The sequence below is a fragment of the Macaca thibetana genome, chromosome 10 (assembly GCF_024542745.1).
Source record: "Macaca thibetana thibetana isolate TM-01 chromosome 10, ASM2454274v1, whole genome shotgun sequence".
Lineage (NCBI taxonomy): Eukaryota > Metazoa > Chordata > Mammalia > Primates > Cercopithecidae > Macaca > Macaca thibetana.
The window spans coordinates 13,799,456-13,827,355 of record NC_065587.1 but is presented as its reverse complement, the minus strand read 5'-3'; the positions used below and the strand labels follow the sequence as shown (position 1 = coordinate 13,827,355).

At 54.9% G+C, this 27,900-nt stretch overlaps 3 protein-coding genes across 4 annotated transcripts in view; 1 reads left to right on the top strand and 2 right to left on the bottom strand.

Moving 5' to 3' along the window:
- The window catches only part of TMPRSS6 (transmembrane serine protease 6), a 39,230-nt gene extending 16,156 nt beyond the window's left edge, over positions 1–23,074 (bottom strand). The window contains exons 1-10 of one of the 2 annotated variants that reach the window (XM_050806193.1): positions 22,864–23,074; positions 18,290–18,486; positions 13,446–13,579; positions 12,122–12,189; positions 11,375–11,559; positions 11,027–11,068; positions 6,289–6,493; positions 3,440–3,576; positions 1,893–2,005; positions 1,470–1,579 (exon numbers count right to left, since the gene is read on the bottom strand). In XM_050806193.1, coding sequence (XP_050662150.1) covers positions 1,470–1,579; positions 1,893–2,005; positions 3,440–3,576; positions 6,289–6,493; positions 11,027–11,068; positions 11,375–11,559; positions 12,122–12,189; positions 13,446–13,579; positions 18,290–18,485 — 1,190 coding nt within the window. In that variant the 5' untranslated portion in view covers position 18,486; positions 22,864–23,074. Of the gene's footprint in view, positions 1–1,469; positions 1,580–1,892; positions 2,006–3,439; positions 3,577–6,288; positions 6,494–11,026; positions 11,069–11,374; positions 11,560–12,121; positions 12,190–13,445; positions 13,580–18,289; positions 18,490–22,863 lie in introns of those variants that run through there. The other variant, XM_050806191.1, reaches the window with a different exon arrangement.
- Positions 1–24,175, bottom strand: part of PVALB (parvalbumin) — a 307,642-nt gene extending 283,467 nt beyond the window's left edge. Inside the window, exon 1 of the mRNA XM_050806418.1 lies at positions 24,170–24,175. The gene's annotated coding sequence lies outside the window, so the exon portion shown is untranslated. The remainder of the gene's footprint in view (positions 1–24,169) is intronic.
- CYTH4 (cytohesin 4) overlaps positions 1–27,900 on the top strand; it is a 285,576-nt gene that overhangs the window by 52,282 nt on the left and 205,394 nt on the right. The window lies entirely within an intron of this gene.

The window sequence follows — 27,900 nt, the reverse complement described above, 5'->3', positions numbered from 1 at the left end:
TCACCCCCAACAGCATAGTCCTAAATCATACCATGGGTAATTCTTCTCCTTTCCTTTAATCCTAGTCCCAGATAAATTGCAAAAAGGGAGTCAAGCAAACCTTGTCATTCTCTGTCACCTTTTGTCTGGATGATCCTTTTGAATAGGATCAACCAACAAGCAAATTACAAGTGTTGGTGAATGGGAACTCAGACCCCAGAAATCCAAGAATTCTAGAGCCCCAGAGCCTTCCAATTTTGGCATCTTCCAAGACTGGCATCTTGGATATTCAAACTCTGTGAAACCAAGAAATGATGAATCTTGCGTACTAGACTCTCAACCCATTAGGCCCCCAGAATTCTGGGGTTGGAAGGGAGGGCAGAGCCCAGTCTGTGATGAGGGGTAGTCTCCTCTTTCCTGACGCTGACACGATGACCGTTTTCACCCTGGATTCCCAGGGGAAGGGTCTCCCTGGCTCTGCCATCGCTGCTTCAATATTCCTCTTCTCTCTCCCCAAACCTCTGCTCCCCAACAATGGAGCCGTGGGAGGGCCTCCCTCTCCTCTTGCCCACCCTCCACCCTCTAAACAATATTACCTGTACCTGAGCCTCCTTCTCTCCCTCTGGGGATGCTGGGATGATCCACACATTTGAGATACGGAACCTCTCCTGTCTTAAATGCCCCTTCCTTGAATTGCCTAGTTCTCTTTTCTTCCCAGACAAATGAAAACCTGTCCATATACGCTGTCTCTGTTTCCCTGCCTCCCTGCCCACCCCAGGCCTCTGAAGCTGCTGGCAACACCCATGGCCTCCTGGTGGCCAGGCCCAGGGGGCACTTATTGGCCTCATGCCATAGTGACCCTGGTGACGGCGGTCGCTTAGCCTAACTCTGCTGTCTCTTGCTCACATCCCTGGAAGGACTCACTTCTTTGTCAGAAACTTAGTTACCAGACGGGGCAAGGGCAAGAGCAGGGAAGAGGGCAAGTGCCCTGTTGGGGATTCGGGGGATCCAGGGCACCCGTGATTTCCATGTTACCCTGTGCAATGGGATTGGACCTGGCTGTGCATCAGGGGGTCATAATAAGGGAGAGGCCCCTTGGATTGTACACCTTGGGTTTAGGGGGAAGGCACCGAAGTGCCCATGAGTCCTTTGGCTCTGGAATCATTTTATTGAAGAATTGAGGGTGCCAGAGGGGGTTACAGCACCCAAGGAGATGAGACTATTTTGCTGTAATTAGAACCAACATCCAAGGTGTCTGATGACCAAGAGTGTCTGAGACTGCTGGGGTAGCTAGAGAGGAAGCTGGGGCCACAGCGGGGGACCGGGACGAGGACAACAGGCCCAACACCAGCCCCAGCCTCTGCTGGCTCTCCCTGCTGTCCCTCTGAGGCTGGGGACTTGGGCTTCCAATGAGGGGGTCACCTGTAGGGGAGGGAGGAGAGGGAGGGGGAGGGAGGAAAGGAAGCTGGAGGGAGGAGAGGAAGTAGTACCTCCTGTTCTGGATCGTCCACTGGCCCTGGGTGCACGGCAAATCATACTTCTGCCTCCGCAGTGCGTAGGCGTCAAACCAGAGGGCCAAGCCGTAGTCCAGAGAAGGCACCTGGGAGGGAGGAGCGGGCCATCAGGTGGCCCATGGAGTGTGGCCAGATTGGTGAACCCACCTCCCTAACAACAAAGAGAAGGAGACATAGAATCCCAGGTGGGGCTAAAGTCTGTCAGTCACTCAACAAACAGGCATTGCTGTGATCCACAGAGGGAGACCTCGCCCATACCCCTCTCCAGATTGGTACCCAGGGCTCAGCCTGTGGGCGCTTCAGCAGAAGCAGGACACTGCCCGCTCTCATCCCGGGTTACCAGGGACCGGTGCTGTGCTTGGGGCAGAGGACAGGTGGGCAGGCAGGGTGGGGTCTCACCGTGAGGTGCCAGGAGCAGTGGGTTCGGGGCGAGTAGTAGCTGGGGAAATACGGGGTGCTGAGGACGCCCTGGGAGTCCAGCCTGTCATCCAGCGTCAGGTTTACCTCGCAGGCTGGACGAGGAGAGCAGCCGTTACACGGGGTCCCCTGGCTGCACCTCCCAGCAGGCGAGCACAGCTTGTAACCCCACCACCCCTACCACCTCTGCCAGCAAAGTGCTGTGGTTAAGTGTAACTGTGTGAACTTGGGTCTCAGTTTCCTCATCTGTAAAATGGGGACAATAATAGCACACACCTCATAGGGTAGTAAAGAGGATTAAAAAGACATAAAACATTCAAACAGCCTGGCATGTAGTAAGTGCTCGATCCGTGTTAGTTATTGACATTTGCGGGACAGCACCCGCCAGTTTACAAAATGCATTCACACCTGCGCAGGCCTCACGGTGGCGACTGGGAGAGAGAGAGCTGTTCCCCTTTTCCAAGATGAGGTTTGGAGAAAAGGAGTGGCTTGGTTGAGGCTACACAGTGAGAAGCTGAGGGGTCCAGGGGTCAGGACAGGAGCACGCTCAGCTGCCCTGGCCATCTCTCCATGGGGCCAGGGCCCCCAAAGCCGTTTGTTCCCTCCTGCCTTGAGCCTGTGTCAGACTCCCAAGAGAACAGCTCTGCTACCCATTTAGAGCTCCAGCTTGGCCAGCTGGGGACCCTGGTCCCTGCCAGAGAGTTTAGGGATAAACTGAGAAGAGGGCAGGGACCCTGAGTGGGAGGGAGCAGACTGGGGACAAGGGTCGGGGGAGAAGCAGCTGCCAACACTCTGTGGCTTCCTCTCTGCCATCTTCCCCTCCCAAGCTCCAGAAATGGCAAAGTTTGAGCTTCCTGCCCAGAGGTATGGCTGGCCCCGGCCCAGGACAGCTGTCCAGTGCAGAGTGGGACGTGCCCTTCCTAGGAAGGGGGCAAGGGGGGAGGTCCTGAAGCAGGAGGAGGGTGGGGGCTGGGAGGGCAGTGGGGGACCTGTCACACCGGTGGCCCTGGCCTGGCTGTGCTGCCATCATGCCTCCCCAAGCTCCCTGTGCCCTCTTGGCTGTAAGCGGACTGTCTAGGGCAGAATCCAAGGAGTTCTGAGTCCTGCTGCAAACAGACCGGTGTTCCAGGCCCAGCCACTGGTGGGTGCCGAGGGAAGAGGGCAGGGAGGGGCAGAGGGGAGGGGACACAGGTCCAGGAGGGTGAGGAGGGAAGAGAGGCAGTCAGCACAGAAAAGAGAAAAGGAGGAAGAAGGATGGAGAGGGAAAGAGGAGAGAAGTGAGGGAGCGATGCCGGGAAGACAGAGACTGCGAACGGGTAGAGGGGTCAAGGGGCAGAGCGGGGTGGAAGTGCAAATGGCGGAAGGAAGAGTGGGGCCAGGGTGGGGAGTGGAGAGCAGCAGGAGCTTCCAGAACCCTCCCTCTCCATCCCGTCCCCAAGTTGGGCAAAAAGGTGAGCAGTGAGCCCAGTGGAGGGCCCTGGGGTTCTACCACCACCCCTCCCCTGCCCCAGAGTCCCCTCACCCCTCACCCTGGAAGACCACCGACTGCACGGAGAGCATAAAGGGGTCGTAGTAGCTGTGCAGGCCCTTCTTCCAGACCACCGCCATGATGGCCCCCGATGCCAGGACTTCCACCACAGGCTCCTGGCGGCTGCAGCCATACACCCTGGCAGAACAGAAAAGCGGCAAGGCTGGGCCGGGGTCTGGGAGGGGAGTGGCAGGGAGGGTGGCAGGCAGCTGCTCCGGGATGGTGGATGAGAGTCTGGACATCTGGGTTCTGGACCCAGGTCTGCTACCAGAGACCGCTGTGTGTCCATGGGGAGTCTGTGTCTCCCTGACCTCAGAGGACAGACTGAAGGCCCTCCAAGGACCAGGCCAGCTCCTCGGGTGAGAGAGGCCTGGAGGTTCCCCAGACTTCTGGAGCTTACAGTTCAATGATGATGGCTGGCTCAAGTCTCATGCTCCCTCCCCAGCCTCCTCCACCCTGCTACGGAATCACCTGTGGCCCCTAGCATCCCTGGCAGGAAGACTAGACTGGCATCTGCAGGGGCCACCCCTTCTGGCTGCCTGCACTGCAACTCCTGGCCGTGTTCAAGGATGCGACAGGGAGAAGGCAGGTGTGGTCTGGTGACCTCCAGGGTGCCCCAGAAACCTGCCCAGAGCTTGGTGCCTGGGGGGCTCGGAACAAATAACCGTATCTTAGACTTCTGGGCTTTTAGAAGTCTGGAATGTCAGCCCGGAAAAGACTCCAGTGACACTGTTGAAGTCAGCTTCTTGATTCCCAGATGGGGAAACTGAGGCCTCACCGGCAGTCCATGGCAGAGACAGGCCTGCACTAGGCATTGCCTGTGATGACTGGTACCCTCCCACATACACAGATGCCCCTGGTCTTCCTGTCTGAGACACGGGTTCCCCAGCGCCCCTTCACCCTCTCACCAACCTCCACCAAACTTCCCAGTGTCAATGACAATACCCTCTGGAGGCCCAGCGCATCTGATGGGCCAATTTATAAGAAACTAACAGCCCTGCCTGCCCCTGAGTGGGTAACCCAATAGCCTCCCTGCCTGCTGACTGTGCGTGGGCACCTGGGCCTTGACAGGAGGAAGGGGTGCCGCTGGAGGGATTTGGGGCACCTTGGCAAGCGAGTACCTGAGCTCCTCCAAGGACAGCCGCAAAATCACTACACGTGGCATCCGAGCAGCCTGCAGCCGGTTGAAGGCGTGGTGTGCATAAGCCCAGGGGGTCTCCCTGGGAAGGTCTTGGTGCCCAGAGTCCGGAGATGGGGCAGTTCCCCTGGCCTCTCGCCAGAGGAGGGAGGTGGCCTCCAGTAGCAGGCACCACCCCGCTCGCCCCCCAGGCCCTCGTCCCTTCTTCCTACCATTCCAGCTTGGTCTTCCTGCAGTGCTCTAGTCTCCCCAGCCAGACCGCGCCCCCCCCCACCCTCCCACACAGCCATGTCCTTTTGGGCCTTACTGGCTCATCTTCCCTGGGAGGTGGGAGATACGATATCAGGATGGAAGATACCTGGGGGTCACCTTTAAAGGGGGCTTTTGCTTTCATTGTTGGGGGGGTTATTTTATTTACCTAGCAGCAGAGCCCTTGTCAATGAAACATGGAACGCAGAAACAAAGCACATGGTTGAACCTGGGCAAGGGGCCACCTGCTCTGTCTTCCTGTCACCACCAAAGGCCCCCTCACTCCCATTCCCTAGCAGGTTTCTGGGGTACGAGCTTGAGAACCCCAAATGTTGTCTGACCTGTCATTTTAGAGCTTCTCCAAGGGTCTGGGATGAGGGAGCCACCAGGAGCCACAGTGACTAGGAACAGAGTTGGGCCTGGCAGTCAGGTCCCCTCCCAAGCTGAGGGGCACCTGGAGAAGCCCCAGGGGAAGCCCCTAAGTGTCCCCACCCTTTTTGGACCTGGAAGTCAGATGGTGTCTGGCTTCTCTGTGCTTCACAGAGCCCTCCAGGAGCTCAGCTCACGCACATGCCGCAGATCTCAGAACTTTCAATAGCTCCCCACTTATCAAAGTCCAAACGGCTCCTGGTACTCAACGCCTTTTGTGGCCCAGTCCCAGTTAGACTATATATAATGATAACAATAATGGCTAGCATTTACTGGGCACTCACTATGTGTAAGGATCATGGTACAGATAGTCTGATTTAAATCCTCCAATGATCCCGCAAGATGCAAGGTAAGAAGGTTCTGAGAGACAAAGTAACTTAGGGCACACAGCTAGGAGGCAGGGGGTTCCCCATCACACCCCCACACCCCCACCCCACACACCAGTAAACCTCTCCGCTCTTACATTTAATCCATGAGCTCTGATGCATTGCTAGAGCTTGCAAAGCAGTACCACCTACATCATTCATTGGTTCACTCAAAATAGATGCTGCACACCAACTGTGCGTTTGATCTAGGCACCAGGGCCCGGCAGTGAAGATATCCCCTCCCATTGCGAATCTAGTGTCTCATTTAAACCCCACCAGCAGCCTGGAAGCAGGGAGGGTGGGTGCTCTGCCAGGAAGCAGTCAGGATTTAGGAATGAGCCCAGAGGTTGAAAGTCCAGGCTGCAGCCAGGCTCTGAAATATCCCAACAAGCCACAGTGCCTCCCAGAGCTGTCTGTACGGGTCATCTAGAACAACAGCTTTGTTACAAATGGGAAAACCGAGGCTCGGGGAGGGGAAGCACTCGCACTACACAACCATCTCCAGCCTCCTCTCTCCTATCCCCTCTAGACTAGCCGTCCTGTCTCCCAGATACCCAGGCCCAAGGTCCTACCCCCACTTGTCTAAGAATGTTGTGTGTGACTTTTAACCCCCTAATCAGCCATTCCCCTTTCCAGCCCTCCCTCCCGCCCTCCTTCCCAGGGACTCACGAGGTGATAAGCCTCTTCTCCAGGGGCCCAGCCACGTCATACATGGCCAGTCGGTCCCGGCACTCGGCCAGCGTCCACTCCAGCCGGAGTTTGAGCATGAGGTCTTCGGGGCCCTGCAGGTGCCACAGGCAGCTGGAGGCCAGGTGGTCGGGTCCCTTCAGCCGGAGGACCTGACCCTGGCCCACGTAGCTGTAGCGGTAACAACCTGGAGCGGGAAGAGGGGCAAAGCCCCTGATTCCTGTGACCCAGAAGGAGGGGACCCTGGGGAGCCAGGTTCCTCAAGGTCCTCCCCGAGGCAGGATGGGCTGGGCAGGGGAGCCAGGTGGGGACAGCCAGACACGCTCTACCCGATCCTTCTCTTTCCCTGCCAGCATCCTCATTCACGCATTTGTTCATTGGTTCAGTCATTCACTCATGGAACGGATACCCACTGAGCTTCATGGTTTCTCAGTGCCCAGGTAAAGATACAGTCACTGCCTGGGGACATGGATGACAGCAGAGACAAACAGACACAGAACAGGCAAGAATAGCTCAGGAGGTGATGGTTCCAAACCCAGCCTATAGGCTGGGGGCGTCCTGGGGGTCCCCGCGTGAGCAAAGAGGCTGGGGCGAGCCAGGCAGCTTTGAGAAAAGTACACACAGGGCACATGTGTCTAGAGGACAAGCTGAAGGCAGGGAGGCCCGGACCAGGCCACTCCCAGGACCCACGCTGCTTTCTCCTGCAGCCATAGGGAGCCACAGAAGGTTGAGCAAGGCTAGACATGGGCTGGCTTGGACCACACACTCCTCTGGCTGCTGCGAGCAACACTGTGGAGAACAGCGATTCCACACGCAATGAGGAGGCAAGGGGATGAGGGCTTCACTTCTGGTAGAGAGAAGGGACTGCCCCAAGGAGGAGTCTGGGAGGCTGCCTTGAGGGGAGGACGTGAGCTTTGAGCTAATCATGGTGAAGTCGTCAGAATAAAACAGGTGCTTATCAAGCATTTGCTACAGGCCAGAAACCGAGCTGAATGCCTTCCCTCAGTGTCTCACTGAATGCCCACAACAGCTCTATGAGATACGTTCAATGATTGTGCCCATTGCACAGACCTGGGCCAGACACATCTAGGTTTGCCCAGCCACCACCTAATCTTTCCTAGGCCTTGGTTTCCTCATCTGTAGAATGGGACAATAACACCACCCTTGCAGGGTCATCAGCAGGTTGTGACATGACGCACGTTTGAGTGCCCAGCACGGCGCCTTGCACAGTAGGGGCTCAGTAAAGACATTGCCTGTTCCTCAGGTGGGTGTGACGGAAACGGAGCAGGTAGGGCTGGGAAGAAAGGCCTGTGACTTGTCATCCTGCCGCTGGCCCCGCCTGAGGCTCAGACCTAGCCCATCTCACGGCTGCCTCGCTTCACAACTCCTTCACCATTACACCCTACACCCCTACCCCACACACCAGTGAGCCTCTGCTCTTCCATCTAATCCATAAGCTCTGATGCGCTGCTAGAACTTACAAAGCAGTACCACCTGCATCATTCATTCATTCATTCATTCATTCAAAACAGTGACTGTGCACCTACTGTGTGTTCCATCTAGGCACCAGGCAGTGAACATATTCTCTCCCATGGAGCATCCAGTATCTCATTTAAACCTCACTAGAAGCCTGGTGTTCTTCCAGGAGCCAGTGGGGATTTAGGAATGAACCTGGGATGTGGGAGGCAGCCTGGTGACATGAAATTATAAAACCTGAGTTTTCAGTCTATTTTCTCTGCTTTAAATCGTCTTATTTGGAAGGCCACCGACAAGCAAAGGTCCCCCTGTCAGCTTGGACAGACTGAGGGCAGCTCCCTAGGCTAGCCATCTGCTGGGCCCCCGGGGGAGGGGGGAGGGGGAGAAAACTGGAGAGAAGGAAGGAGGGGCACTACCCTCCCCACCTAGCACCAACACTCATCAGCTGTGTGATGATGTCATTCTTGGTCAGGCAGCAGTGGACCAGATTCGGTGTCCAGGCTGCAGTGAGCCAGTATCTGTCCCCAGGCATCGTCTGATTAAGTCCCCCGGAGGCTCTCAGGAATAATAACTCTGACTTACTATTGATTGTAGATTATCAACCTCGGACTCTGTAGAGGTAGATGTTCACTACCTCTGGGTAGTTAACTGAGTCTGGGCCAGTGGCTTAGCCATTCCAAGTTCTGTCAAATGGATGTGATAATAATCCCTGTCCTATGACCTCCTCCGGGCAGTGCTGAGGACCAGGAAGGGAATGAAGGTGAATACACTTTGCTCTGATGCTGCCGCCTGTGGCTCAGCTCCTTCTCCCTGACCCCTGGCTGTGCTGACTGCAGTGGGGAGCCGAGCTCCCCAGGGAGAGACCAACAGTATCTGCCTGGGGAAGGGACAGAGCCTCCACCAGCAGCTGGGGAAAGATGCCTGGCTCTTCCTAGGGTTTTGTGTTCTTTAAATCTTGCTCTAAGCAGATTCTTTGTTCTTGCCACTTTAATAATTACTCTTTTCTTTTTTTTTTTTTTTTTTTTTTAGGTGAATTCAGTGGAGAGGTGTGTGCTAACCTCTTGTTAATCAGAAGTACCGTCAGGGAGCCTGGCACCTCTCGGGGCTGGGAGGAAGTAACTGAACATGCCTTGGGTGTTGCTCTCCCTTGGCCTTTGCCCCTGCCATTCTCTCTGCCCAGGGAACCCTTTCTCCTTCTCACCCTGACAAATCCCTGCCTCCCCCCACGCCTGAATTTCTTTTTCTTTTAAAAATTATTTTATTTTGTTGTTGAGACAGCCTGTCACCCAGGCTGGAGTGCAGTGTTGCGATCACAACAGCTCATTGCAGCCTCAACCTCCTGAGCTCGGGTGATCCTCCCACCTTAGCCTCCCCTCCTCCACCCCCGAGTAGCTAGGACTGCAGGTGCACACCACCATGCCCGGCTAATTTTTTTTTTTTTTTTTTTTAATGGAGTTTGCTCTTGTCGCCCAGGCTGGAATGCAATGGCGTAATCTCAGCTCACTGCAACCTACACTTCCTGGGTTCAAGAAATTCTCCTGCCTCAGCCTCCCAAGTACCTGGGATTACAGGCATGGGCCACCACGCCCCACTAATTTTGTATTTTTAGTAGAGACGGGATTTTGTCATGTTGGCCAGGCTGGCCTCGAACTCTTGACCTCAGGTGATCTGCTCAACTCGGCCTCCCAAAGTGCCGGGATTACAGGCGTGTGCCACCACGCCCAGCCCATGCCCAAATCTGATGCCCCCTCCATGAAGTCTTCCAGGATCCCCCAGTCAGGAGCACCCCTTCCTCCTGTAGATCTGGGACTCTGTGTGAGGCTCTTGATTTACCCCTCCTCTGCTTTGGAACAAACAATTCCCTCTCTCCACTGCCTCTGGGGCCTCTATTTTCACACTGGCACTTGATGTTATGAGAGTCTGTTTATGTGCTCTGTCTCCCTCATGGGGCTTGAAGCTCCTCCGAGGGCAGGGGTGAGGACACGGTCGTCCCGGTGTCCTCAGCACAGGAATGGGGCCTGGCATAAAGGAAGTGCTCAGAAAGTCCACTTCAAGGGTTTAAGTTGTTACCGCTGCTCCCTGAGACTCTGCCCTGGACGCACACTGAACCAGTCTCCTCATTCATGCTTTCATTCATTTGTTAAATCATTCACTCATGAAACGAACACCCACTGAGCACAGATAATTACAGAACAACTGTAGACAGACAGATATCAAGAGAGGGATGATAGACAGATAGAAAGATAGATAGATAGATAGATAGATAGATAGATAGATAGACAGACAGATCAGTTTCTTGCATTCTTTACCATTCCGCTGGTTCCCCTGTTAATCAGTTAAATACATATTTGACACGTGGTCACTCTATCTTTGTATGAGAATCATGATTTCACCTCTTTGAAAACTGTACTTTGAGCTCATCACCTCCATCCAACAAAGAAGCAAACATTTGACCAGCAGGATGGGAAGAGGGGAAGTTAAGGAAAAGTATAACAAGGATTTAAACTCTGCCTCCCTCCCTGAGAAGGGGTTGAGACGCTCACCCCCACCTTGGCTCTGGGTGACAATGCTAGATACTGTAGGAGGAATCTGAGAATTTAGGGGCCGTACAGTCCAGCAGCCCAGTTGGTGCACTGCACAACTCACACAAACTACAACTTGGACAGCACCTCCTGCCTTGTGCAGCACGGTGACTCTGCTGGTCAGCTGAAAGATTGTGGGTCCACTTGGAGAAATGCAAGGTGACTCTAGCAATATGGCACCAGGTAGGGAGGGAGGGCTGATGAGCCTGACTGGGAAGGAAAGGAAAAGGTGGAAGGAGTGTTTTTGAATGCAATGGCACCGCTACCTCCAAAAGACCTGACACACCGTGAATTGGCGAGGTGATTTTCTACCATCAGTGGAAAAATGGCTTGTGGGCAGGTTGAAGTCAATGATAGAGAAGGAGAGTCACGTTTGTGGACCACTAAATCTGACTCATTCTCACACCCACACAGGAACACATGCACACTTGTCTACTAGACACACACAAAATACATGCGTGCACAAAGCCACCTCCTCTCCCCCTACAGGTTCCAAGACTTGCTGGGGACACATCACTGAGTCCACCATGGCATCCCCTGGGTGACTCTGGGCCAGGGCTCTCTGCACCCACGACAGAGGCCATGTGTCCCCCTGACACACAACAAAGTCAATACAAACACCAACTCAAAAGGAAAGTGGGGAGGGGAAAAAAGTAGCGTACCCAGCGTGGAATTCAGTGCAGCTATGTCTTTCACACTGGCTTCTGATAAAAGGAAATGAACAAACAAATAAACAAGGACAAAATAAATAAAAGAAAATACAATGAAAATAAAATTAGAGGAGACTCTTGGAGCCAGCCTTGTCTGAGATTTACCCTAAGCACCCCTACCCCACCTTTCCTTCCTGGCTCCTTGAATGCAATGGCTCTGCTACCTCACCTGGGGGGCCCTCCTGGGGGGCCCACCCTGAGGGCACCCCAGCCCTGGCAGGCAGCCTCCCCAGGCCACACCACAGCTTGTTTCTCCCAACCTCACGAGGCCAACCCCACGTTTCCGCTCCCAGTACCGACCTAGGATCACTAGGCCCTCGGGGTCCACTTCGTACTCGGCCCTGTAGGGGACGGCCGCCGAGCTGTTGACTGTGGACAGCAGCTCCTCCACCAGCAGTGCCTGCACCACCTCGGGGCTCAGCATCAGCCGGCGGTGCTCGGGGATTTGGAGAATGAACCAGAAGAAGCAGGTGAGCGGTCCCTCCCTAAGGCAGGCAGAAATGAGAGGGGCCAGGGAAGGATTCTGAGGTCTGGCCCCTGCCCCGCCCCTGCTCATGCACATTGAGCACTTTCCACAGCCCAGCCATTGCTGTCCGTCTTCACACAGAAGCCTCCTAGCAACCTCTGAAGGAGGCGCTCTCATCATCCTTATTTTACGAATGAGAAAACTGAGGCACGAGAGTTGAACTTGTGCCTCATAGACTATGCTGCAAGGCAAGTAGCAGAACCAGATGCGAACAGGGCAGCCAGGCCATGGAGCCAATGCTCGTAACCCCATCGCCCTCCAACATGGCCTCACCTGATGGTGTCAAGCCCTTGATCACCCATCACAGTCATTGCCTGGTGCAAACCTATCACACCCATGTTTCCATTCTACAGATGAGCCCAGTGAAGGGAGGGTGACATGCAGGAAGCCAAGTTCCCTCTCCGTGCCTTAGTTTTCCCATTTGAAACATGAAGGCATTGCATCAGAAGCCTATAGAGTCCCCTCCCACTCTTTGTATCTCACCTTCTTGCAGGAGCTTGTCAGGGGCAAGGACAACTCACCCAAAGGAATAGACGGAGCTGGAGTTGTAATAAGTTCCCAGGCGGGTGCTGGCGATGAGCTCCTTGAGCTGTAAGAAGGGAAGACAGGAGCTCCTGGGACCCTCTGCAAGGAGGGCCACTTCCTACTTCAGGGTGCCCTTTGCTCCTCCCGGCAGCCCCGCTCCATGCAGGAGCCTCCAAGGTGGACAGGCTTGATCACAGTCACACAGTGCTGAGTGGCCAGGCCGGGGCATGCATGAACCTCCCCATCTTTCCCTTTCCCCTATACCTGACTCTCACCTCCACCCGCACTGCTGATGACCCCTCTGCGCCTTGCCAAAAGTCACTCCTCAACTCTGAAAAACCCCACTCAGCTCCTGGGTCCCCTCTGCACCTCCTCCCATGGCCTGGGACAAGCCAGCAGCTCTGATGGGTAGCATAGCTGGCTGGATTTTTTGCACATCTCCAACTACAGCGCTGCTGGCAGGATTACAGGCTCTCAAGCATTTGCGCGGCGTGGGAATAGTGTTCGTGTTATCTCAACTTCACTGCAACCCGCAACAAATCTGCAGCCGGGTCCTGTTGTTATCACTCCCACTTCATGGAGGAGGAAACAGGCAGCCTCAGGCTGGGTCCCCCAGAAGCAGACCCTCCATTGACAAGGTGGGGCAAGTGGTTTATTTGGAGGTGATTCCGGGAAACAGTAGTTGGGAGGGAGAGACTGGAAAGTGGGTAACCAACACGGGGCCATGAATGTGCAGTGTAGAGCTGAGAGCTTCTGAGCTTAGCCCAGCAGGGCATCTCTGGGAGGCAGCCTGGAACACTCTCTGAACCGTTCCCCCAGCCAGGGCCGAAGAAGCTGTGGTATTGATCCACCCACTCCAGCGCTCATGGCTCAGGGGTGTTCCTGGGAATAACTCCCTGGCACTTCTGGCCTGCCTTGCTGGGCACTGATCCTGCAGCCTGAGAGTGGCAGGCAGTAGACCAGCCTCTGTGCAGTGAACCACCGTCCTGTAACGGAGAGGCAGGAGCAGGCCACGTCCTGTAATGGAAGGGCAGGATCGGGCCCTTGACAGTGTCAGCTGCACTGCGGGAGCTTTCCCAAGGTCATGCTCCACCCCTGGTAAGAGGCAGGATCAGGATCTAATCCGAGTGCGATTGACTCAAGCGTCCGCTAACTTTCCCATCACCCTCAACCTCATCTGCTTCCATGGTGCCTGGAGCAGGGCTGTGGTCCCCGTGAGTGCTCCAGATGGGTTGACCAACTGGCTCCATGTGATCAGACCCCACTGCTCTCTTTTCACCCCCACATTCCCTCCCTCTCATCCCTCAAATCCTTTCCTACCATCTTCTGGGCTTTGGCGGTTTCACTGCGGAAGGCACTGGATTCCCGGCGGGTAAGATCCTGGGAGAAGTGGCGATTGAGCACGCGAAGGCTGCCTGAGTACACCTGGCTGACCGTCACCTCCGCCTTGTACCCTGCCCAGGAAGGAACCAGCAGGGTTAATGGAGGAAGCCGATGGGAAAGGCCCCTGTCTCTTCCATGCCTTCTCCTGCCACCCACACCCTCCGCTCAGCCTCAGTGTCTTGGGTCTCCACAGCACCATCATCCTCATCATCATCATCTTTGTTACTGCCATTGTCATCATGGTCATCCAAAGTTTATTGGATGACAAACTGGTTGCACGGTGCCAGGGAGGTAAGAGGCTCCCAGATGGATGGTGTCCTACAGGTTCCCAGGGAGAGGCTGACACAGCGAGCAGTCCAGGACACCAACGACAGGAAGGCCAGGAAATCCACATAGGCCCAGGAGGCCAAGGCTGTGGGTCAGCACCACTAGGCATCCTTCCATTCGTGAGCTCATCCAGGGATCCCACAGGTGTGTGCTAAGCACCAACTACATGGGGGTACTCTAGTTAACCAAGACAGATGTGTCTCCCCTCATGAAGCTGACGGTGGATAAGAAAGGCGTGGCGCTGGCAAACACACAGCACGCGGCACCCATCTGTAAGCAGTGCCATCAGGGAGCAGTGCCACTCGGTGCTGTTGAGGGGACGTGACGAGGACACTCAGGCTGGGCCAGAGTGGAGTGACCCTCCAGCTGGTATGTAGGGATGGGGAAACCGTAAATTGGTAAGAGAAGAGGAAGAGAAGTACCTTCAAACAGAGGGAGCAGCATGGGGCACAGGACTGGTGGCACGGGGACCATGGTGAGGACCCGGGCTGAAAGCCTGTTTGACTGGAGCAATCAGGGATGGGGAGGGGTGGCAAGGAGCTGGGGCCTCCGCAGGGCAGGGCCCACTGGGTCTTTACCCGAAGAACAAGAGAAACCGTGAAAGGTTTAAAATCAGGAATGATGTCATCATACTTCTGTTTTGCAAAGACTATTTTGGCTGAAGTGAAGAGGGTAGACTCATAGCCCTGGTTTACACCCCTATTTATCCACTCAACAAATACTTCCTGAGAGCCTGCTATGTGTAGGAACTGAGCCAAAGCACTTGGGACTATATGAGCAAAACAACGAACAGAACAATCAAGAAAAAACTGCCCTTAATAGCTTGCAGACTAGCAAGGAATCAGACAGTAAACCACACATAGCGTATAACAGGTTAGAGGTGATCAGTGCGGTGGAAACCAGGGCGTGGGGCGGGCTGCAGTATGGAGGTCAGGGAAGAAGGTGATGTACATCTGTGGAAAGAGTATCACAGGCAGGGGCAAGTGCAAAGGCCTGGTGTGGTTCAGGAGCAGCAAAGAGTGAGCAACAGGACAGCAGGAGGGTATGAGATTGGGAAGGGGATAGCAGGAGGGTATGAGATTGGGAAGGGGACAGCAGGAGGGTATGAGATTGGGAAGGGGAGAGGCCGGGTAGGGCTTGTCAGGCCTGGGAGGACTTGGGCTTTCACCCTGGGTAAGATGGGAGGAACGGGAGGTATTTTGTTTTGGTTTTGTTTTGTTTTGTTTGGTTTTGAGACGGAGTTTCGCTCTTGTTGCCCAGGCTGGAGTGCAATGGTGCGATGTTGGCTCACCACAACCTCTGCCTCCCGGGTTCAAGTGATTCTCCTGCCTCAGCCTCTCGAGTAGCTGGGATTACAGGCATGTGCCACCACGCCCTGTTAATTTTGCATTTTTAGTAGAGACAGGGTTTCTCCCTGTTGGTCAGGCTGGTCTCGAACTCCCGACCTCAGGTGATCCATCCACCTCGGCCTCCCAAAGTGCTGGGATTACGGGCGTGAGCCACGTGCCTGGCCCCACGTGAGATTTTAAGCAGGGAAATTAGAGGATTTGGTTTGCTTCATCAAATGGTCCCTCTGCTGTTACGTTGAGAAAGGCTCTAAGAAGGCTGGACAGAGGCAGGCAGAGCATCGAGGACACACCTGCAGGGCTCCAGGGCAGAGATGTCCAAGGGGACAGAGCCTGGCCCCGGCTGCGGCAGAGGAGAGGGTGGGAAGTGATTGGCTTCAGCCGTTTTTGATGTATTTTGGAGTCAGAGATGACCAGGTTTGCTGGCAAATTGGGGCTGGGGTGGAAAAGAAAGAGAGGAGTAAGGGGAAGGTGCCAGAAAGAAGTGGTCTTGGACTGGGATGTGGGAGGTGCAGGTCTGGGGGAAATTATGCAGAGACCTCACGGTCTGAACGCCTGGGGTCTGAGATGCTCCTTAGACATATGAGAGGAAGAGCAGGGGCAGCTCTAGAGTCAAGCTCAAGGGAGAGGCCCAGGCTAGAAATGCAAATGTGGGTGTCATCAGGGTATAAAGGGCACTCGAAGCTAAGGGTAGCAGATGAGATCACGAAAGAAGTGGTGGAGAGAGAAAGGAGAGGCCCCCCCCATCAGCAGGGACACAGAAAAAGCAACCCGCTGAGCAAAACGGACCCAGTGGCGGCCCAAAGTCGAGAGGAAAGGGCTTCTGGAGGTGGGAGTGAGCCCCCGGGTCAAGTGCAATGAAGACTGAGAACTGGACATTGGATTTAGCAACCTGGTGAGCTTGACAATGGCCGTTGGAGTTGGGGGGCAGGGGGAACCAGGTTGGAAAGGGCACAGAGAGACTAGGTGTGTGGACTGACAGCTCCTTCAAGGAGCAGAGAAATGGGGGAGGCACCCCAAGGGACACTGATAGACGCTGCTGCTGGGGGAAAGAGGGCACCCTTGCTGGTGCCGGGCCATTGTGTGCGCAGAGGGGGCGGGATCGGGGGCTCCAGAGGAGTGCACGTGATGCAGCTGGGAGGGCAGGTGGGCCGACATGTGTGGGGCTTCTCTTCTAAGCCATTCTGTTTTCTCACTGAAGCAAGACACAGGGGCAGGCGGGTGCTGGGGGCTTGAGAACATATAAAACTCCTGCCTGGGAGAGCAGGAAAGGAAAAGGACCCAGGAAATACGGTTGGTGGTATTAAGGGCTCTGCTACCATCCTCCTTGAGAAGCCGGCCCCACCCTCTCCTCGGGCCAGGCTGCCCTCCTCGCTTGGGGCCTGTGCACCAGTGTCACCGGCCACTTGTGTACCTCCTCTTCGAGACAGGGCGGGGCATGTCTCTGATCCACCTCCTTGCCCAGCACCCAGTCTCAGGAGCACAGCCTGGTCCAGGCGGGAGGAGTCTTTCAAACAGCTCCCGAAGTGCCTCCTCCAACCCTTAATCCCTCTGTGGGGGAGTTGGCTACCCCCAGCCGAGGCTTGGGAGCACTCACCCCTTGGGTCCTCAGCCCCATGGAGCACCTCTCCTGGGGTGGGGATGATTTACCCCAGGAGCATAATCAGGGGGAATTAAACTCCTCTGCAAAGAGAAATAATTGGCAGGTGAGTTCCTGCCCCTCCAGCCCAGTGCCCCATGGTTTACCCTTAAGACTCATTAGCCCGAAACCTGAGGAGGCCCCCACAGCCCTGTGCTATCTGGGGCACTGGCTTCTTGCCGGTGGTGAAATGCACACAGCGTCTACTGCCTGTGTTGCTCAACTCTGGGTAGAATCACTGTAAGTCATTGCAAGCAGGCCCATGTCAGACCTGGGGTTCCCAACAGCATCACTCCCAGAGGCTGGTTCCAGACACCACCAACCCTGACCCCCTTGGATGTAGGCCTACGTGGATTTCGCTCCACTGCTGCAAGGTTGATCCCCAGGTTGCTTTCAACAGGCCTGGAATTCCACCAGGAGATTCGGCCAGTAAAAGCACTAGCTAACCTTTGCAGGATGTTTAATGGGATGCCTCTGATCACGCAGGCAGCTGGATTGTCCCTGCCGTGGCCTCCCAGCCCTCAGCTTTCTCTGTCCCAGCACATGCTGTGCTTTAGCGTAAGTGTCAGGTCTGACGCCTTGGCTAAATCACAAGGACAGGGGCTGACCCCAGTACCTGGCACACAGGAGGTGCTTGGCACTGAATAAATGAACGAATGAATGGGTCTTCTACAGTGTACAGTGTATAGGCACAGTCTAGTTTGGTTTCTCCGTTACTTCCCACTGTCAAAGGCAGAAGGAAGAGGATAGACTCCATCAATCTTAGAGAAAGATAATAGATGCTCAAGAGCATTTATTCAATGAATGAATGAATGGAAGCCTGGATGGATGGACCCAGAGCACAGGCCAGTTGCTCCCCAAGCACCAGGACACTGACTGAGGGTTGTGTGCCGGCCATAATTAAGGACATGGGAGTGGCCCCTAAGGCTAGCTGCTCTCCAGCTGCCCGCTCCATCCCCCATTCATGCTGGACCCTGGAGACCCAGAAGGGATAGAGCTGTGGTCCCCACCCTAGAGGAGAATGCAGGCTGGGCTCAAGTGAGCAGAGGCACTAATTGGTACCAGGCACCATGAGTGCCTCTGGGCCTCCTTCTTCAGGCCTGGGTTGGCTCCAAGCCTCAGGGGCAACCCAGGAGGACTGTAGGCAAGGGAAGGCAATGTTTATGCTCTGGGGAATGCTGGTTCACAAGAACTGACTGCTAGGAGAGCCCATTTTCCCCACCTGGTAGGGAGCCTTGGGGCACTTTGCCCAAGTGGGAAGCAGGCCTGAGCCATAGGACCTGGAGCCAGGCTCTGACAGCGTCTCCAGCTGGCAGGACAGGGAGGGAGACCCAGAGAGGAGAAGTGACTTGCCCAAGATCACACAGCAACATGCTAAGCATGGCTGAGCCTGGAACCCCGTTCTGTCCTGCTGTGCCTGCTACTAAGTCCTCCCCAGGTGCCTCTCCCAGGCAGTCCCACGACATTACCTAGGAAATACCAGAGTAGCACCCCCACTGAAGTCAGCACAACCAGGGTCAGCCACAGGGGCGCCAGGCGGAGGTAGCCCCGGGCTTTTCTCTTGGAGTCCTCACGGGCCTCGAACATCCCCTCTGGCTCCGCTTCCTCGCCATCACCTCCGTCCCCCTGCCCGCCAGCCACCTGGGGGGCCTTGGCCACAGGCATCCTGCCAGAGAAACAGACCGAAGTTGGAATCAGCCTCGCATTTGCAAGGGAGCCTCTGCTGAGCACTGGTGGGGTACAGAAGCAGGACTTCCCTGCCTTTCAGAGTGGAAGAGTAACAACATCAGGCGGCAGTGACCGGAAGTGGGTGCCGAGACAGTTCACAGAGGAGCGAAGTGCATCTCAAGGCAGCTCACCCCAGAGGGCAGGCACCAGAGCTGGACTGGGTGTGGCTCAAGAACCCCACCTTTGCTTCCCGCTGGCTTCCCTGTGGTCAGAGGACAGATGGAGGTCTCAGTGCCTGAACACCCACCTCCCTAGAGGCTGCACCCACAGACAGAACTGAAGTACATGGGGTGTAGACTTCTGTAGGCATCGGACCTTTTGCCCTCATTTCCCTTCCACGCAAGGAATGCTGTTTCTTGCTCCTGGTTCTGGTTCGCAGAGCTTCCCACCACGCCCACACAGCCCATGCACTTAGCTCCTGCCCCAGAATCCCCTGAGCTGGCACTGTGCTGGGCCAGGGACCTGCCTTCCTTCACAGAGTACCATCTCTCTCACCTTTCTACTCTCAAACTCTTACAGCAGAGGAAGGGAACAAAAACTAATATTCATTTCGTGCCCTCATGAGACATTTCACACTTAATCTTCAGGTCACCCAGGGATGTGGAACCATTGTCCCATGTTTTCTTCCTCAAGCCCACACCACATGGGTACTTCACCTGCATTATCTCATTTAAACCTCCAGTTCTGTACCCATTGAACAGATGAGGAAACTGAGACCCAGAGTGTTCTAGCAATAACGCAGTCTAGGGCTTTTCCTAGCTGCATTTTTCCATTGTGAGTTGAATACCTGGCATTCACTCTCGGATGCATTTTACAGATTAAAAAAAAAAAAAACCATGAAGCCCAGAGAGGCTAAGCCACTTGCCCAAGGTCACACAGCAGGAAAGCGGAGGTTGAGTCTGGATGTCTGACTCCCTGCTTTTTCCACTAATCTAAGATGCCTCCCATAAATGAGCTGTTGATTAACAAATCATGATTAAATAGCAACTGAATGTCACCCCTCTCCATGTTCCAGGGTTCCAACTCTATTTTGAGAGGCTTTGAAGCAAATATCCCAATGTATGTGGCCTTTCAGGCAGGTTTCCCGACAGTACAGAGAAAGCCTTTGACCCGCCCACCAGGAGAGCAAGGGCTCCACACTACTGGGAAGCTCATCTTCTCTTACTGTATCCACAAATACTGAGTAGCTTTAAAATGCACCCCAGGGCCGGGCGCGGTGGCTCACGCCTGTAATCCCGACACCTCAGGTGGGTGGATCACCTGAGGTCAGGAGTTCGAGATCAGCCTGGCCAATATGGTGAAACCCTGTCACTATGAAAAATACAAAAATTAGCCGGGCGTGGTGGTGGGCGCCTGTAATCCCAGCTACTCGGGAGGCTGAGGCAGGAGAATCACTTGAACCTGGGCAAGGGAGGTTGCAGTGAGCCAAGATCATGCCATTATACTCCAGCCTGGGTGACAGAGCAAGACTCTGATCAAAAACAAACAAACAAACCGTTAAAAAAAATAAAATGCACCCCAGATGCAGGCGGGGGCTCCCTTTGGGCTGTGTCTTAGGATTTTACAAAGTGGGTTTCCAAAAATGCGGCTCTTTAGTGACGCTCAAAATCCTCCCAGGTGGATATGAAGGGTCCTGGCCCTTCTCCCAGCTTCCCGGCTCCCTCCAGCTCCCCTTGGCATCCTTCCCAGCTAAGGGTCTTTGGTGTCCAGCCACAGTGACTCTGTTGAGCGGTCCCCATCAGATACAAGGAAGGGAGGGACTGCAGGGGACCCTCATTGGGCATGGCACCCCCCTCCACACCCTAAGCTAGGATATTCCCACATGTGGGATGGGCCCTACTGGCTTTTATGGGGCCAAGGCCAGGGAATGGTAAATGATAAATGTCCGGCAATGGGCAATGGGTGGGAGAGCCCTGCCCACTTCCTCAAATGTTCACAGTATCCCTGGTGCCCTACTACCTCTCAGATAATCAGTGTAAAGAGAGGGAAACTGAGGCTCAGAGAAGGTCATAGGTCCATTAGAGGAGCCCCGAAGAGGGGCAGCTCAGGGTGAAGTGCTTCGTGGGCCTCCCCTCCCCTCTCATCCTCCAAGCCAGGCCTCCTTCTCTATGCAGATTTTGCCTCCCTCTCAATACCCCTCGCATCCATCTGGGAGGACTTGAGCAGCACAGAGGGGTTCGTTTTCAGGAAACCCTCTGTAAAAACCCAAGCCATAGTCCAAATGGTGGTAGTAGGAAATTAACTCCCCCAGGCTCATCATAACTTCCCACCCAGGCCAGGCGCGGTGGCTCAAGCCTGTAATCCCAGCACTTTGGGAGGCCGAGGCGGGCGGATCACCAGGTCAGGAGATCGAGACCACCCTGGCTAACAAGGTGAAACCCCGTGTCTACTAAAAACACAAAAAAAACACTGCGTGTTGTCACTATGTGCCCTGTCCACGAGCCTCCCACGGCTTCCATCCAACTAGAACTCAGTCCCACAAGGCCCAGGGGCTAGGTTTTCTGTCCTCTTCGCTGAATGGGAGTTTGCTCCTTGCTGAGCCTGGGATGCTTTCCTTTCTGCTTGCCTCATAGCTCCCTCCTTTACCTCCTCCAAGGTGTCACATGTCACCTTTCCAGAGAGGCCTTCCCTGGGCACTCCCTGTCTCTCCTGCTTTTTTCTTTATAGCAATGACTGAGGCCTAAATTGCCTGATATGCAAATACGTTGTTTATCTGTCTCCTCCCTGTCTGTAAGCTGCGTGAGAGCAGAGTCTGGTACTCAGCGGACACTCAGTAATTGTTGAACAAATGAATGACAAGGTCCCAGCTCCTTCCTCCCCACGGAACTCCAAGGTGCTGTGTGCATATGTGGCCTGGCCACCTTCTCCTGCCTCCTTTTTTCTCACCCTCTCTTCTCCCCGTCACACCCCGGGGACACTGGACTTCCTTCCCTTGGTAAGAAATTTTAACAATGGGATGGTGGCAAACATTTACGGATTAAGAGCAGCCAGCCAGCACCAAGAGCCCTCCTGGACCTTGAGCCCTGTCAGTGCTTGTTCACGGCCAGGCATCCCCACACTCTTCCTTCTGCCTGGACCCCCTGCCTGGACTCCCAGCCTGGCCAGCTCTTATGCAGCCTCTGTCACCTCCACTCAGACCTCACCGCTTTGCAGCTCTCCCAGAGTGCCCTAGAAGGAGCAGCTGTGCCTCGCGATGTGCGGTTCACCTATGGGCACCCTCTCTGCCCCTCACATTGAGCTCCTGGAAGCGGGGACTGTGCTGCAATTGCCACAGGGGCCTGAAGCAGTCCCGCAGCTCTGAGCACCTGGACCCCACCCTGGCACCTGCTCTTCACTCCCTCCTGCCCTTCTGGCCATTGGCGGGTCTGGAGTCTGCCCGCTGGAGGCTGAGCTCCTTGGGGCGGGGCCGCCACTCCCCGGCAATGCAGATCTGTATTCAACCACTGCGTGTGAACTCCTACCATGTGCCAGCCCTGCGCTGGGCGGCGCTGCGAACTCCACTGCAGCCTCCAACAGCCTGGGGTGTGTGCTTTGCTAACTCTGTTTAATGGCTGGGGAAACTGAGGTAGAAAGCAGTAACATGACTTACCCGAGGTCCCTTAGCCAGGGCAGAGCAGAGCAGAGCGGGGACTCTGGGCTAGGGTTGTAGGTGCATCTTTCAGTGAAGTCATTAGGCCCTAGAGACCTGCGAGTGTGGGAGACTGGGCGGGGCTCCCTTCCACACATATAAACACATTCACAGACCCACAGATGTACACAGGTGGAGACACGCGAGGGATATTCATGACACAAAAATTCACAGATGCATGCCCTTCCCCCACACACACGAACACACACACGAACACACACACACACACACACACGCCAACTCTGAGCCTTCGAGCCCAGGGTCCCGTGCTTAAGTCAGTACACAGGTGCAATGTGGGGCTCTGGGCCTGTCTCCTACACCAGAAGGCCCAAGTGGGGTACCGGGTATGGAGGGGGCAGCACGTCCAGTCCTGCGAGGCAGGCGTAGGGTGGCCTCTGCCTTCCTCCTGTCCCTGCCGCCTGAATCCCAGGCCACCAACCACCCAGCACTGATGCTGTGCCTGTCCACACACCTGGTGTCACCTGCATGGTCCCTCCCCTCCCCAGTTCTGTGGGCCCCTCACCTTCTGCTCACTGATCACCCTCTGGCCGATGAGGCCCTGCAGGCCTGGCCTTGGAGCAGGGTAGGTGACTCAGGCCCCAGGGAGCCAGGCCCAGCTCTTAGGGTGGACACTGTCACTAAGTCATTTATAGATCCTGGTCCCCTGTTCTGGAGGCCCCCGCTTACCTTTGGGAGTGGCGGATAGGTGCTGGGCCTGCACGCAGGCCTCAGAAGCCTTTGTTTGTCCAGGCCAAGGCCTCCCTACCCCCACCGTGCCAGCCCGGCCTGGATCAATGGCCTAGAGCCATGGCCAGGGTGTCTGGCCCTTGTCCCCTGTGGCCTGTGGCCCCAGGCTCCATGGGGCTCCTCCTGCTGGGCCCAGGACGGCACTGTGACTGAGGACAGGTAAACAGGCAGGAGGCAGGAGAAGGCAGGGCCGGCCTGCCCCATCCCCCCGCCCATGGGCACCCCAGAGGCTGGCAGGCAGGTGCGGGAGATCTGAGCTCTCCCCCGAGGCCTGTTGCCTGGTGACATGCCTGCCTGGTTACAGCCCCTGGTCCCCAAGAGCATGAGGTAGGGGGGGTCAAGGACTGGGGACTATGCAGAGCCCAGTGCAGGTGAGTGCAGGGGCTCACACAGGTAAGGCCAGGGGCTTACCTGGACGGGAGAGACTAAAGGAGCTACAGGCCTGAGAGAGAGTAAAGGAGGCTGGGCCCATGTACTCTGGGGACTGGAGAGGAGAAAGGAGAGGCAGGGGTGGGGTTTGATGCTATTTTCTGTTTATTTGAATTCCTACCTTGTTCCTTTTTTTTTTTTTTTGCGGGGGTGGGGGATAGAGTCTCACTCTGTTAACCAGGCTAGAGTGCAGTGGTACGATTTCAGCTCACTGCAACCTCCACTTCCCCAGGTTCAAGCAATTCTCTTGCCTCAGTCTCCTGAGTAACTGGGATTACAGGTGCCCACCACCATGCCTGGCTAAATTTTATATTTTTAGTGGAGACGGGGTTTCACCATGTTGGCCAGCCTGGTCTCGAACTCATGACCTCAGGTGATCCCACCCACCTCGGCCTTCCAAAATGCTAGGATTACAGGCATGATTACCACCATACGCAGCATGAATTCCTACCTGGTTCCGTAGCCCTGTGCTGTCCATGACGGTAGCCGCTGGTCACCCGCAGCTCCTGAGCCAGTCTGAACTGAGAAAAGCTGCATAGGGAAGACGCACAAGAGGTTTCCAAGGCCAAGTGCAAACAGGATGTCAACCAACACGGTAACAATTTTTATATTGATTGCATATTGAAATAACACTTTGGTGATCATGGAATAAATAAAATGTATTATTAAAATCAATTTTCATCTGCCTCTCTTCACTGTTTTTTTTTTTTTCAGAGACAGGGTCTCATTGGGTTGCCAGGCTGGTCTGGAGCTTCTGGGCTCACATGATCCTCTTGCTTCTGCCTCCCGAGTAGCTGGGATTACAGGCGTGGGTGACCACCCCCCTTGTTGCATGTGGCTATCAGAGAGGTTAACTCACAAGTGTGACCTGCATTGTTGTTCTATGGAACAGCATTGCTGTGTAGGTGGCTTTGAGCCATATGTGTGCCAAAGTGCTGGCTGGGAGCCAGGGCTTTCTAGGGTGCATGCAGGCTGGCGGGCGTCTGTCTCAGACAAGGCTGACTTTCAGTGAGTGTACATCCTGAGGCCAGAATGCGGGGTGCACACCTGAGATGCTGTGTGCTGTGGGTATATGGGTCCCAGAGTATGTGTGTGTGAGAGAAAGTCTGGAATTTGTATGTGTACAATGTGTACGCATGTGTGTGTGTGTGTGTATGTGTGGAGAGTAGGGATTGTGAGTGGAGTATAAGATTTGTATGGGGGTGTGTCTGTGAGGTGTGTATGGTGTGGGGTGGGGGGGTGTGGACTGTGTATGTGTGTGCAGTGTGGGTGCTGGGAATGTGCAGTGTAAAGTGTGTGTGTCTATGAGGTATGTATGGTGTGAGGTGTGTGTGGAGCATGAGAGGTGTGTGCAGCTGTGTGTGTGTGTGTGTGCATGCTCACAGTGTGTGTGGAGTATGAGGCATGTGTTTAGTGTGAGGTGTGTGCATAGAGTGAGGTGTGTATGTGTTGTGTGAGGTGTGTGTGTAGTGTGAGGCATGTGTGGAGTATGAGGGATATGTGTTTAGTATGAGGTGTGTTCATAGTGTGAAGTGTGTGTATAGTGTGAGGTGTGTATCTAGTGTGAGGTGTGTGTAGTGTGAAGCATGTGTGGAGTGTGAAGTGTGTGTGGGGTGTGAAGTGTGTATGGAGTGTGAAGCATGTATGTAGCTTGAAACATGTATGGAGTATGAAGCATGTGTGGAATGTGGAATGTTGAGTGTGTGTGTGGAGTATGAGGAGTGTGTGTGTGGAGTATGAGGCATGTTGTGGAGTGTGAGGTTTATGGAGTATGAAGTGTGTATGGAGTGTGAAGCATGTGTGGAATATGGAATGTGAGGTGTGTGTGAAGTGAAGCATGTGTGGAATGTGGAATGTGAGGTCTGTGTGTAGTGTGAGGCATGTGTGTGGAGTGTGAAGTGTGTGGAGTGTAAGGAATGTGTGGAGTGTGAGGTGTGTTTGGAGTTTGAGGTGTATGTGGAGTGTGAGGTGTGTGTGGAATTAAAGTGTGTGTGGAGTGTGAAGTATGTGTGTAGTGTGAATTGTGTAAGGAATGTGAGGCATGTGTGGGGCATGAGATGTGTGGAGTATGAAGTGTGTGTGTAATGTGAAGTATGCATGGAGTATGAAGCATGTGTAGGATGTGGAATGTGAGGTGTGTGCGTGGAGCGAGAGGTGTGTGGAGTGTGAGGCATGTGTGAAGTGTGAGGTGTGTATGTGGAGTGTGAGGTATGTGGTGTGAGATGTGTGTGTGGAGTGTGAGGTGTGAGATGTGTGGAATTGAGGTGTAAGCAGGGTATGAAGCATGTGTGTAATGTAAGGCATGTGTGTAGTGTGAGGCATGTATATGTAGTCTGAGGCATGTGTGTGGAGTGTGAAGTGTGTGTTTAGTGTGAGGTGTGTGTGTGGAGTCTGAGGCGTGTGTGGAGTGTGAGGTGTGTGTTTAGTGTGAGGCATGTGTGTGGAGTGTGAGGCATGTGTTTAGTGTGAATTATGTGTGGAGTGTGAGGTATGTGTTTAGCATGAGGCATGTGTGGAGTGTGAGGCATGTGTGTGGAGTGTGAGGCATGTGTGGAGTGTGAGGCGTGTGTGTGGAGTGTGAGGCATGTGTGTGGAGTGTGAGGTGTGTGTGTGGAGTGTGAGGCATGTGTTTAGTGTGAGGTGTGTGTGGAGTGTGACACGTGTGGAGTGTGAGTTGTGTGTGTGGAGAGTAAGGCATGTGTGGAGTGTGAGGTGTGTGTGGAGTGTGAGGCATGTGTGGAGTGTGACACATGTGTGGAGTCTGAGGTGTGTGTGTGGAGAGTAAGACATGTGGAGTGTGAGGTGTGTGCGGAGTGTGAGGCAGTGTATTTAGTGTGAGGCATGTGTGTGGAGTGTGACACGTGTGTGGAGTGTGAGATGTGTGTGTGGAGAGTAAGACGTGTGGAGTGTGAGGTGTGTGTGGAGTGTGAGGCAGTGTATTTAGTGTGACACATATGTGTGGAGTGTGAAGTGTGTGTGGAATGTGAGGTTTGTGTGGAGTCTGAGGCATGTGTTTAGTGTGAGGTGTGTGTGTGGAGTGTGAGGTGTGTGTTTAGTGTGAGGCATGTGTGTGGAGTGTGAGGCATGTATTTAGCATGAGGTGGTGTATTTAGTGTGAGGCCTGTATGTGGAGTGTGAGGTGTGTGTGTAGTGTCAGGTGTGTGTGGAGTGTGAGGCATGTGTGTGGAGTGTGAAGTGTGTGTGGAATGTGAGGTTTGTGTGGAGTCTGAGGCATGTGTTTAGTGTGAGGTGTGTGTGTAGTGTGAGGTGTGTGTGGAGCGTGAGGCATGTGTGGAGTGTGAGGCATGTGTGTGGAGTGTGAGGCATGTGTGTGGCATGTGCAGCAGGTGTGGAGTGTGAAGCGCGTGTGTAGTGTGAGGTGTGTGTGTAGTGTGAGGTGTGTGTGGAGCGTGAGGCATGTGTGGAGTGTGAGGCATGTGTGTGGCGTGTGCAGCGGGTGTGAAGTGTGAGATGCTTATGGATTGGCTGGGATGGCACACAGCCCTGCGCCCAGGTTTTGCCATGACCGCAGGTTTTCAGCCCTACCTGGCCCCCTTTAAGTTGCAGGAACCTAGGCAGATTCCCTGACTTCTAAGCTGTGGTTCTTCCATCTGTTGAATGAAAAAAAATCGCCCCTTCTTGATGAATGAGAAACAACATGTGCAAAGGCCCAGAACTGTGGGGGGCGCCCAGAGAGGGGTTCTCCTCTTCTCATGGTGACACACTGGTGTGTCGGGCCCAGGTCTGCTTGTGCACTGAAGTCCAGGCAAAGACAGGTTGCGTGTGTGTGGTGCCTACCTGTGTGGCCCCTCACGCATGTCTCGAGCACACAGATGTCCCATGCTCTCTGGCATGTGCTCCCTAAGGGGGCCTGTGGCAGCAGGCAGGGACCTCCCTGACATGTGCGTGGGGGGCACCCATGTGTCCTGAGGTGTGAAGGCCCGTGCCCGTGCCCATGGGGGCTGGGCATGAGCTCAGTACAGCACCATTTCCAGGCAGGGCCAGGACTGAGCCAGGGCAGGAGGGAGCACTGTGGGGCTGGTTAGGATTCTGGGTTAGGGGGCACCTTCCCTCACCTTCTCCTGCTCCGTAATCCTCCCCAGAGCCCTGGCCCCTGCCCATGGGCCTAACCCTGACCCTGAGACCGAACACCATAGCCCTGCCCACTGTCCCTCGTCCCGGCCCCAGCAACTCTCCCTCCTCCCCACAACCTCCCCTCTTCCCAGGCCCTGGCCCCCACCTTGCAAACTTCCCAAGGGACAGGTGCTTGGGACAGAGCAGGGATAGTGTGTGTGTGTAGGGGGTAAAGACACCCCGAGCCCAGCCTCTGTACCCCATCCTGTCCTTTGGGAGGTCAAGAGGCCCAGGCCCCCAGCCCAGGCAGGCTGCTAGCCTGACAGTCTGAAAAGCAGACCTTGCACAATCAGTGTCCTCTAGACTTGGCGGCCACCTGGCCATCGATCCGACATGGCCTGGGGGGAGGGGCTGGCACTAAGCAGGCAGCAGCAAAATGCTGAGAGGGGTGTTTGAAAGCACGTAAGCGGTGGC